The following is a 19,117-nucleotide window of genomic DNA, read 5'->3' on the forward strand; positions in this document are numbered from 1 at the left end:
CCTAGCATAAAAACTCAAGATAGACTGACAAGATCAACATTCTTCCAAATCACCACTGAACACAAAACATTTTTGTTCAAAACAATTGAAACAATAGGTGTTTGCGAAGAAGACAAAATAAACACACACATGCAAATCCAAACTTTTATGGAATAAAATCCAAAAAATAAAAGACCTTATGGTAAAATCTAAAGTGGGAAAACATAGAAAGGAAAAAGTCAATAGCTTTTCAAATTAAGTCTCATGTCTAAAACTCATAAATGCAGAAAATGCAAACATCTACACAAAAGGCAGGGAAAATATTCAACCACCAAATAATACTAATTACAACATTTAAATCAAACTGGACTTGGGTACAGCCAGAGGCAGGGTGCTTGCACAACACACATGTAGTCGTGGGTTTGATGTTTGCACCAGAAAGGGGCAGGGACCAGAGAGACTAATCATGAAACAAGGTTGGTGAGGCTGTGAGAATGGGGAGCTTTACAATATCTCATACCTCGGGTGGCACTGAGTCTGGTTTCTACCATTTTTAAAGGGTCATTTCAGATATTGTTGCTTACCAAAATAGTTGTAACTATTGGCCTGATAGCCACACTCATGGAAGTATGTTAAAATAACACGTTTAAATTGGTACAGACATGTTTTTACTGCAGCAATATTTATCATAGCATTTTGGTAACAGTAAATCATGATAAAAGAAGAAATAGACTTAATCCATTGAAGTTAATAAATAGATGACTAAATTTTAGAGATTAAAAAAAATCATTTTTCAAAGAATTGTTCAAAAATAGTGTGTATTTGCTTACCACTCTAGAAAAAATATTTTATATAAATATATGTTTTTGTATATTATATATAATATATATGTGCCAATTATCTTAGTTCAGAGGGAAAAAAGAGAATTTTAAAGTAATTGTGTGAGGCCAAGCACGGTTGCTCATGCCTGTAATCCCTACACTCAAGAGATAGAGGCAGGAGGATTTCCTTGAGTTAACTGACAGTTTGAACTACATAGTGAGTTCCAAGACAGCCTAAGCTAGAATATGAGACTCTGTCTCAAAAAAAATTACTTTATATTAAAAGAATACAGTAATCTCAAACTGCTTACAGCTCCTAAGAAGGAGGTGGAGCCTCGTGACTTCTTCACTTATCCGAGATGGAATGTTGATGAGCCCAGCCTTATCCAGGCAACCATCTCTGCCATTGCGTGTACAGAAAAGGCTTGCACAACAGCACTCCTCATTCTCAGGCCCTTACAGCTTTTCCAGTTCCCCTTTGGTTGTGTTTCCAGAGTTTTGGAGAGGATGATATAGCTATCCCACTTAGAGCTGAACACTCAAGAGTGTTCTCCGCACTCTGACCAATTTTGTGTCTGCGTCAACCAGCACCCACTACAAGCACAAACTTCCTTGACCAAGGCAAAAAGTAAAAAACATAAATGTTAAGATAACTTAACAACATGTCCACTTAGTAAAATAATAACAGTAGATGCCCATAGACTTTGATCAGGTTTACAGTGCCAGACATATTTCTCCTTGTATTAGAAAATAATTGCTTGCATAATGGATATGCCATTATTGAACCAATGGGCACTTCTTGCCCAGTAGATTTGTATTATAGCATCCGAGCTCCAGTCTTTTCTCTTTCAGTAGCCTGAATAGCACCTGGCAGAACTATCAACTTATTAGCAGGGAGTAAGTGTTGCTCAGCTTCGAGTGTTTTCTCTATGTCCTGAAACCAAAGGGTGTAGTGTGTTTGACAATAAGTCATCTAGGTCTAGTGAGCAACCTTTACCAACCACCCAGAGGGATGTAACCCACTCACTGGGATTTAACTTACTAGCTTATGGCTTCTAGTAGCAGTATTATCCATCCACATAGGGTACCTCCACTCGAAGGAGTTTGCTTTTAATGTGTTAAATGTGATATGTTTTGGGATAACCAAATAGTTTGACTAGAGAATTGAAGAATAAAATCCTTATTTCTTGGAAATCATTAGCATATCAGCAGTATATAAAGTCATAAATCTGGATTAAAAAGTAAGTATAGCAAGGAATTGAAATCAAGTCATCAATTACAGTCAGAGAGATGAGGATTGGCAATGGGGATTGAAGTTGCACCCAGAGAGAGAAGTATCCCCCAAACTATATAATGCTTCACAGTGAGGCATCTGATTACAGTGAGTCCACGTCAGAATGAGAGGAGAATAACTGGGAGCAAAGAACCAGAGGAAAGAGGCAGGGTGCTTGCTGTGTGTTATGGACAGCCTGTTAATGGGAAGAAGGACATGGAAACATCGGCAACACGTAAGATTCAAACGATGAATGAAATACTCTAATGGCATTCCTTGCTGAAAGCTTGGGAATGGCTGTTCCAAGTGTTCACATATGAGTAAGACACAAAACCGTTTGGACACACACACACAATGGTAGTCTTGATCTCTGCATTTTCCTGAAAGCATCCATAGTCTAGGCAGAAACCACACATTTGATAATTAGAGGCATCTCCCTTTATCTGGATCTAGTTTATTCTTAAAATTGTGATGACCAGTGTGTGCAGGTGGTGGCAGCATTTTTCATTATTCTCACAGGAAAACACAAATTACGCCCCCATTTAATTCAAAACCACAACTGCATTTCTTAATTTTACAAAAATTCTCTTGTTTAGACATCTATGTGTGTATATTCCTAATGCACAATGTGGGAACTGTGACATTATAATCCACCAAAGATGGATGCATACATTGAAGCATTTAACCCTAGATATTTATTTATTACTTATCTATTTATTTATTGTGCTAAAGATGGAGCCGAGGGAATTATGTACCCTGGGCAAGTGCTCTACTACTAGGGTGCAGGCACACACACACACACACACACACACACACACAAATGCACAGCATATTTAAGAGAACGTGGCTAACCTAATTTATTTTTCATTGCTGTAATAAAATAATGAAGGGGGAGAAAAGGGTTTATTACATATAAGTGAGGGAAATCAAAGCAGGAACAGAGGCAAGAATCATGAAGTAAAGCTGCTTTCTGATCTGTTCTTCATGGCTCGCTCAACTTGCTTTCTTACAAAACCCAAGACCACCTTCCCAGTGGTGGCACCACCATCATCAATCATGGCTGGAGAAAATCAAATCCCTCCACAGACTTTCCCACAGACTTTTCCAATCTGGTGGAAGCAATTCCCCAACTGAGATGCTATTAGGTACTTCTATTTTGTATCAAGTTGACAAAAACTAACAAGCACAATGACCAACGGGGAAAAAAGCTGAATTACAGCTCTGGCCTTATACCTTATCCCTTATCCCTCAGACTCAGACACAAACATTTGTGTTGATGCCCACAGACAAAGTACAGGGTACTTTCAACTCAGCTGCTGAATTTTTGAATAAAAACGTTTGGCAACTTTTTATAGAGAATGCATAGCAAGAAATCAGATAGCAAAGGATGCCTGTAAGAGAGGTTCATTTGACAGAAAGCACCGATGTCAGCCTGTACTTTGCAGCCTGCTTCCTTCACATATTAGTGTGTTGGATTTGTGGAAACATAATAGGCTCCTCACATGAAATGGAGATAATTAATATTTAAAGGAGTATTATAAGATTACAGTAAGAATATACACATATAGACTCTGGCATGCCTATGAAATGCCTAGTTAAAAAATAAAGAAGACAGCTAGGACTACACAGTGAATCCCAGTCTCCACCCCCCCCCCAAAAAAATAAATAACAAACAGAACTGGAAAGATGGCTTAGAGGTTAAGAGCACTTGTTACTCTTCCAGAGGACCAGGGTTCGATTCTCTGCACCTATGTGTAAGTTAACAACTATCTTTGACTCCATTCCAGGGGGTCCAACACCTTCTTCTGCTGACTGTGGACACTTTCATGTGTGTGCTGACACTCATGCAGGCAGAATACCTATATACATAAAATAAAATAAAACCTTTTGTTAGCCTAAAAATGTGTAGGTATAAAAAAATTTAGTAAAGACATATATAAACCCAAGACAACATATTAACTATTGGGATAATATGAGAAAAATGAGATTTTGTTATATACAAGAAAACAGAAGATCTGCGTGTTTATTGGCAAGGTGACCTGGTGTGAGTTACATTTTCCTCATCTTGAAAGTCCCTTATTTAAAAAAAAAAAAAAAAAAAAAAAAAAAAAAAAAAAAGTATGGCTCAGAGTTTTTACTGAAATGTTTATGGTTCAAATGTTGAAACCCAAAAGTAGTTCTCACTGTATCTGTAGCAATGATATATTGAGCACTAATTATTAATAATAATTAATAATGATGATACCACACATAGGCCTATTACTATGTCATACAAGAACCTTTCATAGTAGGTTTCCTTAACTCTTAAGCTGTAAACCTGCTCGCATAAAGCCAGCAGGCAATGCTCCTTTTCCTTTTTCTCCACAGCTGCCTCACTTTGTGGCCAGACTCAACTTTCTGTATGTCACTGGTATATTTCAACAGCTAGCAGCCATTCAGACCTTTAACTAAAGGGTCCTGACATTCCCTGCTAGGTCTAACTTCCGTGATTATTTAGCATATGGTCTTTTCTCCTTAAATCTATCCTTCCTCTGCTCCTGAAAGAGGTTCTTTCATAGCTATTCAACCTTTTCACATAGCCAACTACTCACTTCGTTATTCCTCTGCTTCTAAAAAATGGAAGCATAGCCCAGACTCGGAGCCTTTGCACAACTCCAGGGATGACACACAGTGAGATCCATGTGTAAGCAGCACTACAGGACAGTGCTTAGCAGCAGCCCTCAGTGACACTGGGCATGTCTTCATGGGGAGGGGGACGGAGCATGGTGGAATCCACCCAGGGAGGTCAGCTAGGACTACACAGTGAATCAAAGGAGCAAATGAGAGTGGGCCATGGTGCTCAAGGCCTCTCCTGTCTTGCAGACTTTGCAAATGGGCATCAAGCATTTCTCTGGACTCTTCGTGCTGCTGTGCATAGGATTTGGTCTCTCCATCCTGACAACCATTGGTGAACACATAGTGTACAGACTGCTGCTACCACGAATCAAAAACAAATCCAAGCTGCAGTACTGGCTGCACACCAGTCAGGTGAGTTCTGACGGAACTTCTTTGTGCTGGTGTTCCCATACTTACGAATTCCTGAGGAAGTTCGTCAACCAGAAAATGGCAAGAGATGGAGAGGAGTGGTTGGGCACTCAGGGGTGGAACTCCCTCTATTCTACATCTCCCCATAAACAGAGGACTCATAGCATGCTTCCCTTTCCTGGAACACTACTGCTGCCCATAGAAGACACAATATAACTATTTTGAATCCAGTTTCACTTAACAAAAAAATCATCTGAAGAGATGATGTGAAAATTCCATTCCGCACAGATTTTTCTATGTCAAAGTGAAAGCCAGTAAGAGTCTCAAGTTCCTATTTGCTTGTAGGTGTCTCCCATTTCTCTGCCAAGAGTTCTGAGGCCTGCTTGCATGAGGCCATGTCTTGGAGAAGCAAGGTTTTCTCTTGTAAGATAGACACCAACACCTAATTGACAGAGATAATTAAAACTGTTGACACAGATCATTTGGACACATTTCTTTTGTATTATTATTCATTTATTTATTTACGTCCCAAACGCTGCCCTTCCCAGTCCCGCCCTGCAGAGCTCCTCCCTCCTCCCTTTTGACTCCGAGAGGGTAGCCTCCTCCCAAATATCTTCCCATCCTGGTGCATCAAGTTTCTACAGGATTAGGCACATCCTCTCCCACTAAGGCCAGACAAGGCAGTCCTCTGATACTATGTGCTGAGGGTCTGGGACCAGCCCATGTATGTTCTTTGGTTGGTGGCTCTGTCTCAAGGAGCTCTCAGGGGTCCAGTTAGTTGACACTGTTGGTCTTCCTATGAGGTTGCTACACTGTTTAGTTCCTCAAATCCTTTTCCTAACTCTTCCACAGCGGTCCTCAACTTCCATCCAATGTTTGTCTGTAGGTATCTGCATCTGTTTCAGTCAGCTGCTGGGTAGCAGCTCTCAGAGGCTAGGCTATGCTAGGCTCCTGTCTGCAAGCACAACATGGCACAATTAATAGTGTGAGGGATTGGTGCCTGCCCATGGATGGGTCTCAAAATGGCCTGGCCACCGGTTGGCCATTCCTTTAGTCTCTGCTCTATCTTGGTCCCTGAGATTCTTTTAGACAGGACCAATTTGGGGTCAAAACTTTTGTAGGTGGGCTGGTGTCCCCCTCCCTCCACTGGGGGTCCTGTCTGGCTACTGGAGGTGGTCTCCTCAGGTTCCATATCTCCACTGTTGGGCATTTCAGCTAAGGTCATTCACATTTACTCCTCATCCTGGGTCTCTGGGACTTCCTAGAGATTCCTCCCACCCCCCACAGCTGCATATTTCCATTCATTTTCCTGGTCTTCTGGGCCACTCTCCTATCCCTCTCCATGCCTGATCCTACCCACTATTCGCTTCCCCCATCCCCTCTCCCATTGAGATACCTCCCTCCCTCTGTCTCCCATGAATATTTTGTTCCCCCTTCTAAGTGGGATTGAAGAATCCTCACTTGGGCCTCCCTTCTTGTTTAACTTCTTTGAATCTGTGGGGTGTATCATGAGTATTCTGAACTTTTTGGCTAATATCCACTTATCAATGAGTACACACCATGCATGTCCTTTTGAGTCTGGGTTATCCCACTCAAGATGGTATTTTCTAGTTCTATCCATTTGCCTGAAAAATCATCTCTCTCTTTGTGGAAACCCAATGTGGACATCCGTGGTGAAGTCAGAGGGTGTGTCAGGAGGAAAGACTTTAGCAAATTGCATGGTTTCGTCTGACCATGTAAGATGGATGAGCCTCCCTGCCTCCCCAGTGTGGGATTTGATCTGCCTCCTGGTACTCCTTCTGCCTTGCCTCAGCTCAAAGGTGAGGTCGGATAGGTTTCTGCTTTTGACACACACCCATTCTCTTACTCGTCTTCTTGCTCTGTGTTTTTCTTGTTTGTTTTACTTTTGCTTTTGTTGTTTTCTAGACAGACAATCGGTTTTCTCACAGTTGATCTCTGTTCCTCATAATTTCTGAAGGAGTCGTTGCTTTCCTTGAAATCTGCAGACAAGTCATAGTCTCTGTTCTAAGCTAGTATAATCAGATTCTCATGAAACCAGCTTTCCTTTCTTGTTTTGGCTGAGTTAGTCTGAACTCTGACAACTGTACAAGGCTTTGTACCACACAGGAGGTAATGGTTGTCACTTCTATCAGATACCATTTCACCACCCAAAGCATTTGTCCTTCCAGAAATAATTAGCTATAATTTAGAATCCTTGTTACCTTGCAAGGTGTGGCTGAATGTTGACCTAATTTCATGCATGTCTGAATTTTTTTTTTAAAGAAACCAAAGTTTGTAACTACTAGATAATCTGTGAAATCCCTAGCAGTGCTTCTTCCCTGACACAGTTCAAATGATCTTTATGAATCTTTTCTTCCTACCAGAGGTTTCACAGAGCATTAAACACATCATTTGTAGAAGAAAAGCAGCCACGTTCCAAGACAAAACGTGTGGAAAAGAGGTAAGAAGTCAAAGCTGTCTTTGCCTTTGCTAAAATAAACTGTGACACTACCCATTATTCAAAAAGGAACTTAACCTCTAAATAAGTATTCTGACCAAATTTGAGCCATCTGTGTTGATAAACAAAATCAATGCACACACATGGATTTTCAGTTACAATGAAATAAAACAGAAAATAAACACATCTGTGCAAATAAACATATGCGAGCATTGGAATACAACATAGGCAAAAGGGCAAGTATGGGCTGCCGAGCCTGGCATCTGGGGCCCGTCCAGTCTCCAACATTTACCAGTATGTGTTACTTAACATCTATGCCCCAGACTCCTCATCTGTGAAATGGGAAAAAAAAAAACCAGTATCCACTCCTTAGAGTTGTTATAAGTCATAAATGAGTCAGCTAAAAGTCCTGAAAGTAAAGCAAATGCCTAATAAATACTAGCAAGTGTCATGTACCCAGTGCACGGAACCCATCCCTGGTGGGCACAGCTGGCAGTCTTTTTCACCTGGAATTGCCTCCTAGGCATGCTTCAATTCCCCACCTCTCCGGCACTCCTAAGAATATGAGAAACGTGCTAGAGAGATGCCCTATAAGTCCAACTCTTAAGATTCCCTAGGAAAGGTCTTCACCAATAGGAAGAATTCAATGTTTCAAAGGCCCACAGCTTCATCACCACCAGCCTGTGGATGGCTCTGTCCTCATCCAAAGTGACTGAAAATGTCAGAACCATTTTGCACCTGCTGCTTGTGCCTCTGCTGTAGCTTCCCCAGGCTGCTCTCTTGGATCTCTCACGGGCCCTGAGACCTCAGAGAGGGCATTGGCACCGTGAATTGGTGGCACATCTTCAACTCAAAGCTGGGATTTCTGGGTAGTTTTAAAATCTGACACTAACACCTCTCATTCCTGACAGAAGGACAATGGGATCCAACAGGATTCTTGTCTAGCTTATATCTCCAATGTGGCTGTTCTAGTCCCTTCTGGATTACATCTAGCTTGTCAGAATCATTTAAAATCTCTTAAGGCTCCTTTCCAGTCACAGAATGACTTGTCACCTGGCTGTCAGTATGGTATCCCTTTGTCACAGTGCAAGTCTATTAGTGACAAACTACAGACTAGTCAGGTCACAGCTGTTCTGTTAACCCTAGAGAAATTTTTCTATTAATTCTTTAACCAGGGGAACATAAGAACACATAGCTGTAAAATACTGTCTTAAAATTACAGATCATTTTTTTTTTCAGAAATAGAAATATGAAGCCAGTGGCCCTTGTCCCTTTAATGGGACTCATATACCTACCTCACCTATTCTGAAAGCCAAATGAGTCTCTTCACGCACCCACTCTTCTTGCAGATCCCCTTCCTTACTCTGGCAAGGACTTAAGATAGAATGCCTTTATCACTGTGACCCAATCAATGCTCAACCTGTCACTAACAGACTTGTGACAGCACATAGGACACCATAGACTGAGTGGGGCTGTTGGAGGTGCTCTGTGACTGGAGAGACTTTACAAAACAATGCAAATGATTCTGATAAACTGGCAATGCTCTGGAGAGACTGGACTGTAGCACTGGGGCTGCAAGCGATGAAAGATCTTGTGAATGACTGTTTCCTATGGCAATGTTCCCACAACTCAGAGCCTGCAACCTTCTAAACTCACTGTTTGAAGTCACTTCAATCTTACATATCTGTCCCAGTGAAGCCTGTTTTGCTCATTTTGTTATGAAATACTCATTTCTTCTAATTAGATACCTTATCTGTTTAAGCATCAACCACCTTGTATTCATTGGTAGCTCAACGCCATCCATGGATTACCAGAGCAGTGATACTAACAACTAGAATATGTTACAAAGAAGTCCAGCATTTACTTATTATTCTGCTAGATTTCCACAGAGATGTTGCAAGGTTTGGATGACTAGACTGCCTGCTTCTAAGTATCAGATTACTATGGTACCTGTAGTCTAATAAAATGGGCAGACAACTCTCTGTGTTGTCCGACCGTCAATTACTCAATAGCACTGGAATCAGGTTTGCTGCCTTTCTCTCTTCTCTGGGAAGAATAAAATGCAAGTGTCCATGCCATTATGACACAACCTCCTCCTCTGCTCTACACATTTACTGAATGAGTTTGGAGAGATAGATGAATGGAAGACTAACGTGAGGTTGGTGGCTCGGAGAAATTCTAGGGCATGGGACTGAGACAACCTTAATGCACATCTAACACACATTTAATGCAATGAATGAATATTTCAAGAGTTTTTATACGTAATCCTTGATTTACTCAATGTGAAAAGTAAGAGGCTAAAAGAGAACTTCTAACCATGTCACCTCTGATTCTATGGTCCGGGAAGCAGCTGTAGGCAGAATCACTGTATAATTCCCCCCACCCCCCACCCCAGACCATGGCACAGTTTAAGTGAGCTCTGGTGCTCTCTAGATCTAAGATTTCAACAAGGGCAACAGTGTGGAATGATCAGGAGGTTTGGAGTGTGTTTATGTTAATGCCCTGGGCAGGTTTCAGTGAGCTTCTGCTGTGTGAGAAGTAACCCAAATACTTAATAACAAAAATTAATTGAATTGCTTACTGATCTATGGATCAGCTGGGCTCATGCATATATCTGTAGCCAGGTTGGGGGAAGGGGAAAGCAGCTCGGAGCAGTCTGATCAATTGTCCTCTGCTGGGCCAACCAGGAACCCTGTAGACTTTCTCCAGGTTTGCCACCCATCAATAGTTCAACGAGGGCTTGCACTGTACCTGAAGAGATTTGAGAATGACAATGTGCCAAGTCCTTAAAACTTAGGCTCAGAACTTCTCAATCTTCCTAATGCTTAAAACAATGAGACCAAAGCCATGGCTATAAATTCCAGCACTTGGGGGACAAAACCAAAACGAATGGCCACCAATTGAAGACTAATCTGGACTATATAATGAGTTCCAGACCGGCCTGGGCAAGAGAATGAGACCTTGTCTCAAACAGTGTTATTAAGCTAGACCTCATAGACCAAGGAAAGAGGCCATGGACTAAAAAGGAATAAAGACTTAGAAGACCTTGGCAATCCACTTCTGGGCAAAGCAACATAGAATCATTCTAAATCTCTGTGTTTTGTTATTCATTCCCACCCCCTTGTCTTTCCCACTCCAGGGCCTCCACTTCCACTCTCAGGCAATTAAGAGTCCAGAAATAAAGCTGATTCAGTTTTATGGGAACAAAACACAGGGACTTAATGGGGATTTCCTACTGTGCTGTACCATGTGGTAAACTGCAAAAGTGGTCGTAATCTTCCTCCTCTTCCTCCTCCAGAGTGGAAGGAATCAGCAGTCACACTGCTTAGATTAAGCTGTTCTCACAGTAAGAAACTTCTCATTGCATCCAACTGTCAAGGTGTATTTAGAAACGTGCCCAGCCCCCTCCCTCCCACAGTCACTAACATTGTACAGCCCTGTCTCCATGACAGTGGCAAGTGCTATATGCAAGCCCGAAGGAATTAAAAATCTACTTCTAGCCATTATCAACTCAGCAGGAATCAAGGATGCTCTTGTTTGCAAGCATCAGACTTGACTGGTCATTCTCAACCTACATAAAGCCTCTGTACTGAGAAACACTTTGCTAAAACCTTTGTTAATGTCTTTATTCTCCCCTGAAGCTCAGTGTGGCTCAGAAGGGCCAAATGTCAGCCATAAAGTATTACTAACCTACAACCAACCAACCAACCAACCAACCAACCAGTGTTTAAGCACTACTTCTCATCAAAGATCTTTCATTCTTACTAGGGCTTAAGAATCTCTAGTCATAGGATGTCTCCAGGCAGCACTGCTTTCTAAACTTGCCTATAGGTCAGGTATAAAAATGTACCTAGGTGTGGAAAAGATGACTCAGCAGGTGTGCCTGCTCTGTAAGCACTAGGACTGAATTGAATCCTGAGCACTCAAATTAAAGCCCAACATGATGATGTCTGCCTGCAACTCTAGCATTGGGGAATGGGGTAAGGCAGATCCTGAGAGCTTGTTAGCTAGCTAGCTAAAAGGTGACTTTGCAGACCTTGTCTAAAGCATAAGACAAAAGACAATAGAGGAAAATACAGGATGTCATACTATGTCCTCAACATGTGTTTGTCCTGTCTATTCTCATATTCTCTCTCTCTCTCTCTCTCTCTGTCTCCCTTGTGTGTGTCTCTGTCTCCCTGTCTCTCTGGCACACACACAGGTACTTTAAATTATTCATAAGACAATGTAACATTTCCCATTTCATCAGAAGACATCCAATTCTAGTTTCAAAGCAACATAAGGCTTGGTAAGACCTTCAACTAAGTTCATGGCTCCCATTGTCCCCATGACATTCTAAGCAGGTAGTCCATTCATGACTTGGTGTTATCAGTTCTACAAACGTAACCAGTTCTCTGCTGTTCACATAGCAGATGGAGAAGATGGACCTGCAAGACAGAAGGGGACTCTGAATTGTCTCTGTTTCCTAGGTCCAACATGGGACCCCAGCAGCTCATGGTATGGAATACTTCCAATCTGAGTCACGATAACCAACGAAAATACATCTTTAATGACGAGGAAGGACAAAACCAGCTGGGTACCCAGACCCACCAGGACATCCCTCTCCCTCCAAGGAGAAGAGAGCTCCCTGCTTCACTGACCACCAATGGGAAAGCAGACTCCCTCAATGTAGCTCGGAACTCGGTGATGCAGGAACTCTCCGAGTTGGAGAAGCAGATCCAAGTGATCCGCCAGGAGCTGCAGTTGGCTGTAAGCAGGAAGACAGAGCTGGAGGAGTATCAAAGGACGAACCGGACTTGTGAATCCTAGGCTGTGTCTCTGCTCTCCTTTCTCAGCCCCTGGTACTCTGAGGCCCTTGAGGCTCTTTGTAAAGCTCTTTTATATCCATTGACAAAGGTGTGGGGTCTGGCAATGAAGTGTGCTGTTCTCAGCCTAAGATGCAGCAGCAGCTCTTCCCACACACGCCCCCAGGTCTCCAGGGTAGAAATCTTTCCAACAGTAGGAACCTAGAGTTAGTCAGGAGTAAAGTCTGTCTAAGGGGATCGGCAAGCTGCCAGACAACTCTGGCTCCTGTCAACCTTTCACCTGGTGCCACAAAAGTATTTCTGGTTTTTAGCCCTTTCTCTGCACCTCAACAAGAGATAAAAATCTGCTGCTCATACCCGTATCTTACTGGGTTTGTTTTTTAATATTATTACAAAATAGAATGATCTAGTGTTGCAGATTTGATACAACTCCCCAATCTAGATTTGACCTAACATTCTGAATGAACAGGGTAGGAGCCCCACAAACTTGAACAGAAAAGATACATTAAAAAAAAAAAAAAAAATGAAGGGAGCTCAGAATTCACACAGGCAAGGGTTGACTGGCCAAGCTGGCACCATGTGCTTGTGCAGCTCTGGATCTCTGAGCCTCCCCTGACTAACCTTGAGTAGGAACATGCTGATGTACCACTATAAATGGGAAATGGATGCAGAGTGGCAGCAGAGGACAGGCAGATGAGACACCAACAATGCACAGGGTGCTTTTAAAATAAAGCCCTGGGCCAGAAAGGCAATGTGGCTAAAGAATGTATTGCACTATACTTTTAATCAGAACTAATCATCTCCACCATAGTGTGTGCCTTCTATAAAGGAGAGAGAAGCAAGAACGGCCATGTCCTTAGCGGGAACCTTTGCTAGCCACCTAGTTAAATGCCTGCAACAGGGTCTGTGAGCTGACACTGTATTAAGGGAAATTCTGCACACCACAGGTGAGGCTTTTTTCAGACCAGTGGCCACCTCTTTTAATCTGAGGGATCCCAGAAGCAACCAGAAACCATCATAAATGTCAAATACCGGAGTCTGCCCTGCTTCACCATCTCCCACTCTTATACTGTCTCAGATGAGTTATGCTAAGTTCTAGTCTGATTATCCTCCTGGTTCCATTTAATGCCCTCAGATCGATTCAATTAGCGTGGCTTCCCCTCTGTTTAGGTATCACTTTCTAGTCATATAATTGCTTGGCACGAAGGAAAGAAACATGAGCTCTCTAGACTTCCTGTATGTTCCCAACTGTTGCCTAGATAATCATCTAAGGCTATCATTATAGTGCTGATGGCCAAGACTTAACCAGAAGGGATCTGGGAAGGCCTAGAGGTGGGCTCAGAATTCTAATGCTAGGTAACACCCTAGGACACACCACAGTTATTCTCAGAGAAACACTGCTCTGGAAGTTTGGCTACCTCTTGGCATGTGAGAAGGAAGGAGAGAGAGCCTGTAGCCTTTTCTCCTTTTACTTCAGCACCCAGCTACTGACTGGTTTCCATATCCCCACCCTACACCAGGGTTCCATTTGGAAGTATACCTTGTTTATCAGTCAGTGTTGCTTAGGTTCTCACTTCTCCAGTCATTGTAATGTCTACAAGGAATGCACAATGATGTCCTAAGGAGTGCTCGGATCATTAAAAGGAGCATCAGTGGCTCAACTCCTCTTACTTTGGGACACACTGTCCACACTCCACCAAGAGCTACACAGATTCCCACATAAAGATAGTGCCCTAAGTTGTAATCAGAACACTTGAGCAAGGAGTTAAATGGAGGAGTAAACCTGGGAGTGCAAGAAAACTCAAGAAACACTCAAGGGGAGGCAGAGGGACTTTAAAAATAGACTTCAGCTTCACAGATTCAACATTTCACTGAAGTGCAGCATCCTCATGCCCTATTACATTCTCAGCCCAGTGGGCCTCAGCTGCCTTTTGGTAGGTTCCATCCCTTAGCCATTCCTACCCATCTGTAACAATGCCCTAGGAGCTCAGCTCCAAGCATCCCTGGTTACCTGTTCAGCCTGCAAGGCCGATGTATAGTGTACCTCTATTCACATGACTGCCATGCTCCTGCTGTACATGGACATCTGTTCAACGACTCATATTTCAACTGTACCCGAGAGGCTAGCTATTTAAGGGAACAGAGGTGAATTCGTTTGTAAAGAATCCTTTTGTAATGCAAACCAATTATCCCCGAAGGTATGTGTTTTGTAAGTTTGGATTTTTGTATATCTGGTTTGTCTTAAGCTTCTCTACTGAGGCATTCTGAGTAGTGGCCATCAGAGTCTCCTGCCTGCCCACAGAGCAGAGAATCAGTGCACGCTCTTAAGAGAAACTACTTGGCCAAACTGGCCAGGATGCAGCAAGCAGCAGCAGGAACAAAGCAGGCTTACTGCTGTCAACACTGCTTAAAATGCTTTCATGTCCTAGGTAAAGAAAAAACATAATTGCTTGTGAAGCAGTTTCATGATAAATAGTAAAAAAAGAAAAAACAAAAACAAAAAACAAAAAAATTAATGGTAGTAATTGAACAGTGTTTTGCAATTTGTGAAACAGTGTGCTGTGTTTTGTACAATGATTTCACGAAAGGGAGAGTCCTTCCAAACCTTTGTTCTGCTCCACCGCAGCTCCCTCACCTATCCTCAGGCTCACAGTGGAAATGTCCAGGGACAGGGCTGTTAGAATGAGCTAAGGGAGACTGTTTTGCGTCCTGAGTTTCTATTTCATTGGATCAGGAAATCCTCCATTTGCCAACCAGGCTCCAGTACTGGGAAACATGGAATGTGGAAAACTGTCCCACACTCCAAGCCATTTTCCAAGGGGGCCTGGCACAGGAAGCACTTCAAGCATGAATTGGGTAAGCTGGTTTGTTTGAATAGGAAAGGGTTCCAGAGTATTTGCCACAAGAGGAGAGAATTCCTCCAACAAATAAAAGCAAGTTCGAACGGGCTGGATAGCCAAAGAGGCAGCCATACGGACCTAAGAAGTTGGGGTCTGTAGTATGCCTGGATTTTCTATTATTCATGAGATTTGTACAAACCCTATACCGGAATGGATGCTTCCCTTCCACCGCCCTGAAATGTACGTGGAGCCACTCAGAACACCAACTGTATCACTGAGGTAACTCCTCAGTGTTGGGTCCATTACAGCCTTGGAGCAAAGTTGACCACCACTTTGTGTGGATCAAGAAGAGAAGAAACTACTTTGTAGTCTTTGAAAAGCAAGCCAGAAAATCCACTGCGTCTTCAGCAGAAATTCCTTTTCTAGACGTTAAAACCACTTTACCATTCGTACTGTTTGTTGTATATTTCTCCTGACCCTACTCCCCACTCCTGCCACCAAACACATCCGGTCTAGGGATTCCTCACTCTCTTTCATTTAGCTGCCAGTCATTTTATGAAAATGAAGTGCTTCTAAGTATTTCCGTAAGGTCTGTGAAGAGTATTTGCCCTGCGTCTTCATTTCCATGTGTGTGCAACTGCTCCGCTCCAAGAACTGCACCGCTGTCTTGTGAGCATGGCGTGAACAGGCTGTTTTGCTCCAGCCACTTTTCTTGTACAACTACGGGGATGGACTAGATGTCCTCTGGTCTTTTCCATCTTCGCTTTCTATGACTGTGGAATAAATGTTCAGACAGAAACTTCACTTTCCGTTGTGTTGCTGGCATTCATTGGGGATTAGAATACTTCCAAGACCCCAGCCCCTTCCTCACAGGGACCCATCCATGCAAGACTTATACATGTTTCATTGTCTAACAGCAGCACAAGGTATGCTGAGAGAAGGTAGAGCCTGGGTGTCAGGAAGCAAGAGCAGCTTTATATGAGAAAGACATTGTAGGGAGGAAAAAAAAAAGCCCTTTTCATTGGGTCTCCTAAAACTCTGTCCTAATTATACTCCTTTAATAATTCAACAAGCACATCCTAGTTTCCATTTACAGATCAATAGCTAAACCACAACAGTGGAAAGGGCAGGTATGGTCTTAGCCTGGGGGATCTTCTCTCAATTTGATCTTTCCAGGTTTTATAAACATACTGTAACAGTCAACACTTACGGACATTTACTATAATATAATGAAGTCTCCTTTAATCATGTGATTATATTACAACCATGTGATTCTAAATACTTTCGACGCAGTCTACAATAGTCATACACAAATAGTTTACAGGTAGAATAAACAAGTCAGAGAGATTACAGGTGGAAGAAACATGTCAGAGATTTTGTCCAAGGTCACACAGCTAATAACAGTACTGTCAATATTTTGTTCAATGCCTGCCTCTTGCTCCTCCTCCAGTATCTCTAATCTTACTCTGACTCAAGCCTCAACTTGCCCAACCAGCTCTACAGATCAGAGGGAAGCTGAAATCACTGCAACTTGCCCTGCTCCCTCCGACTTGAGACTCACACCCTAGCACCCAAGAAGCGTCTCAGAAATAACTGAATCTGCATTTGTTCTGCTTTCCAAGTCCTGCCAAGCACTGGTGCAAACAGCTTCAAGTCACTCAGCAGCCCTACAGTATGCAGGCAGTTTCTGACAAACCAAGCAATTTCAGCAGCTTACAAACTTGCCTTCATGAATCTTCTAGCTTGACACATTCTCTGAAATATAACCAAGTCAAATCTCATAAAAGTATGAGCTTGCTATAACCTAATAAAACTGCCAAGTTCCCCAAGACATTTTGCATCATTCATTCTGGAGGTCCAGGTATTAAGACAAGTTGCTGGAGAGATAGCAAGGTAATAGGAGATTCTAATCTCAGGGACCCATAAGGCTCAGTGTAGTTGTGTATGTGATATACAATCTAGCAATACAATATGGTGTGTACTCTGATAAAGGACTGCACATCAAGGCCAGGGAGATGACTTGGTGAGTAAAGTGACTGCAGTGCATGCATGAGAACCTGAGTTCCTATCTCCAGAACCCATGTAAAAAACAGGTTAATAGCATGTATGTATAAACCCAGGGCACCTATGGCAGCCACATATGGGAGGCAGAAACAGGGGAATCTCTAGAAGCTAATAAGTCAACTAGCCTTGAAACACAGAAAAAAAACAAAAACCAAACATGTCTCAAACAAGTTGGGAAGCAAAAACTGACACCCGAGTCCTCTAACCTTCACACACATATGTGCTTTTTATACACATATTTACCCATAAATTTTTCTTAATATACATTAAGTGCTACAGCAGCAAAGATGACACCATGCTCTTCATGTGTGTACAGGTACAAACATGCATGTGCTAGTAGCAGAGACAGAGTTGGAGGGTGACAAGCATCTTTAGATAAATGGGCACAGGTCCAGGATGGGGAAGCCAGAACAATCGAGGACCTGGAGGACTTCAAATACTTCAATATGACAAACGTTAAGTACAAGCTTTATGGAGTAAGAAGAGAAAAGCAGAACCAAGATAACCCTGATACACTGCATATATCCCTAAGTTGATAGGGCACATACATGAAAGGATCGTAAGCTCAGAAGTTTTCATTCTCATATCCCCCCCAACCCCACTCCCCTCCGATGAGAATAAAAGAGAAGTAAAAGTCTGAGAGTGACATGCAAATTGAGTAGCTGGCTCACTTGAGTGGCCCACAGCCTGCTACCTCATTTCTCAAGAACAGTCTGGGCTCCTTTTCAGTTCTCACAGCTGACCTTTCAAATCATCTCATTTCACTGATGTCAGTAACTTGAAATCCTCTAAGCACATCATTATTATATTTATCAATTCTATGGCTTCAATATTGTCTACACTGTCATTTCAAGAAAGGCTAGTCTATATTAAGAGAAGCTCCAATTGTTCCAGGCTGTCTCTATAGAAATGTTAACTTCAAGATTCCCAACAATTCTTTTAGTTACTACCGTAAAATAAACCTTCAGTCATAAATATTTGAAATGTAAAGAGATACTCTATAAAGAAAAGCAGTTTGAAAGAGAAAAAAACGCATGAATTCACACACAGGTACAATCAGGCAGACTTCTGAAGAGTTGGCAGAAGGAAGGGAGCCCAATTATACAGATATCTTTACTGAGTACTACATGACTCTGCTACATGTTGAGAATTACAATGCTAAGACACTGCCCCTTCCAAATCTAAATCTTAGGAATTGTGAGACGGATTATGAGACTTTACGAAGTTCAGCAGAAATCCTCAAATGTAACGAGGCTAACTAGTTACCTTAGTTACTTTCCTATTGCCATGATAAAACAAGATGATCAAGACAACTTACGAAAAGAAGCATTTCATTTGGGACTGAGTTCCAAAGGGTTAAAGTCTATTACTATCACATCGAGGAGCATGGCAGCAGGCAAGCATGGTGCTGGAGTAGTAGCTGAGAGTTCACGTCTCAATCCACAAGCATGTCAGGGAGCTTACTAGAAACATTATGTGACTTTGAAATCTCAAAGCTCTCCTCCTCCTCCTGCTCCAATAAGCCACACTTCTGAATCCTTCACAAAAATTCCACAGTTCCACCAGCTGGGTACTCAAATATACTAGCCTATGAGAGTCATTCTCTTTCAAGTACTACACAAGTCATTTCTTTAAAGATGTCATTTCTAAAGTTATTTCTTTAGATGCACTAAGACTTGGGTTTATCAATCAACTTGTTGTCCTCAGACAAAAGCAAGCAAACAAACACCCCAACAAAAAAAATATTGAAGAACAAAATGTAAAGGTATTCCAACCAACAAATGATAATGGGCATGGAGGCTGTATCTCTTCTTACAAGAATAAACACCACCAGCCCAGTAGGTCTGGAAGAC

At 42.2% G+C, this 19,117-nt stretch overlaps 1 protein-coding gene across 2 annotated transcripts in view; it reads left to right on the plus strand.

Moving 5' to 3' along the window:
- Grin3a (glutamate ionotropic receptor NMDA type subunit 3A) overlaps positions 1–16,112 on the plus strand; it is a 182,290-nt gene extending 166,178 nt beyond the window's left edge. The window contains exons 7-9 of one of the 2 annotated variants that reach the window (XM_021160783.3): positions 4,936–5,100; positions 7,482–7,558; positions 11,965–16,112. In XM_021160783.3, the coding sequence (XP_021016442.1) occupies positions 4,936–5,100; positions 7,482–7,558; positions 11,965–12,364 (642 nt within the window). In that variant the 3' untranslated portion in view covers positions 12,365–16,112. The remainder of the gene's footprint in view (positions 1–4,935; positions 5,101–7,481; positions 7,559–11,964) is intronic. The other variant, XM_021160784.3, reaches the window with a different exon arrangement.
- Positions 16,113–19,117: the final 3,005 nt, after the last annotated feature.

The sequence above is a fragment of the Mus caroli genome, unplaced genomic scaffold (assembly GCF_978045245.1).
Source record: "Mus caroli unplaced genomic scaffold, Mus_caroli_1 scaffold_6, whole genome shotgun sequence".
Taxonomy (NCBI): domain Eukaryota; kingdom Metazoa; phylum Chordata; class Mammalia; order Rodentia; family Muridae; genus Mus; species Mus caroli.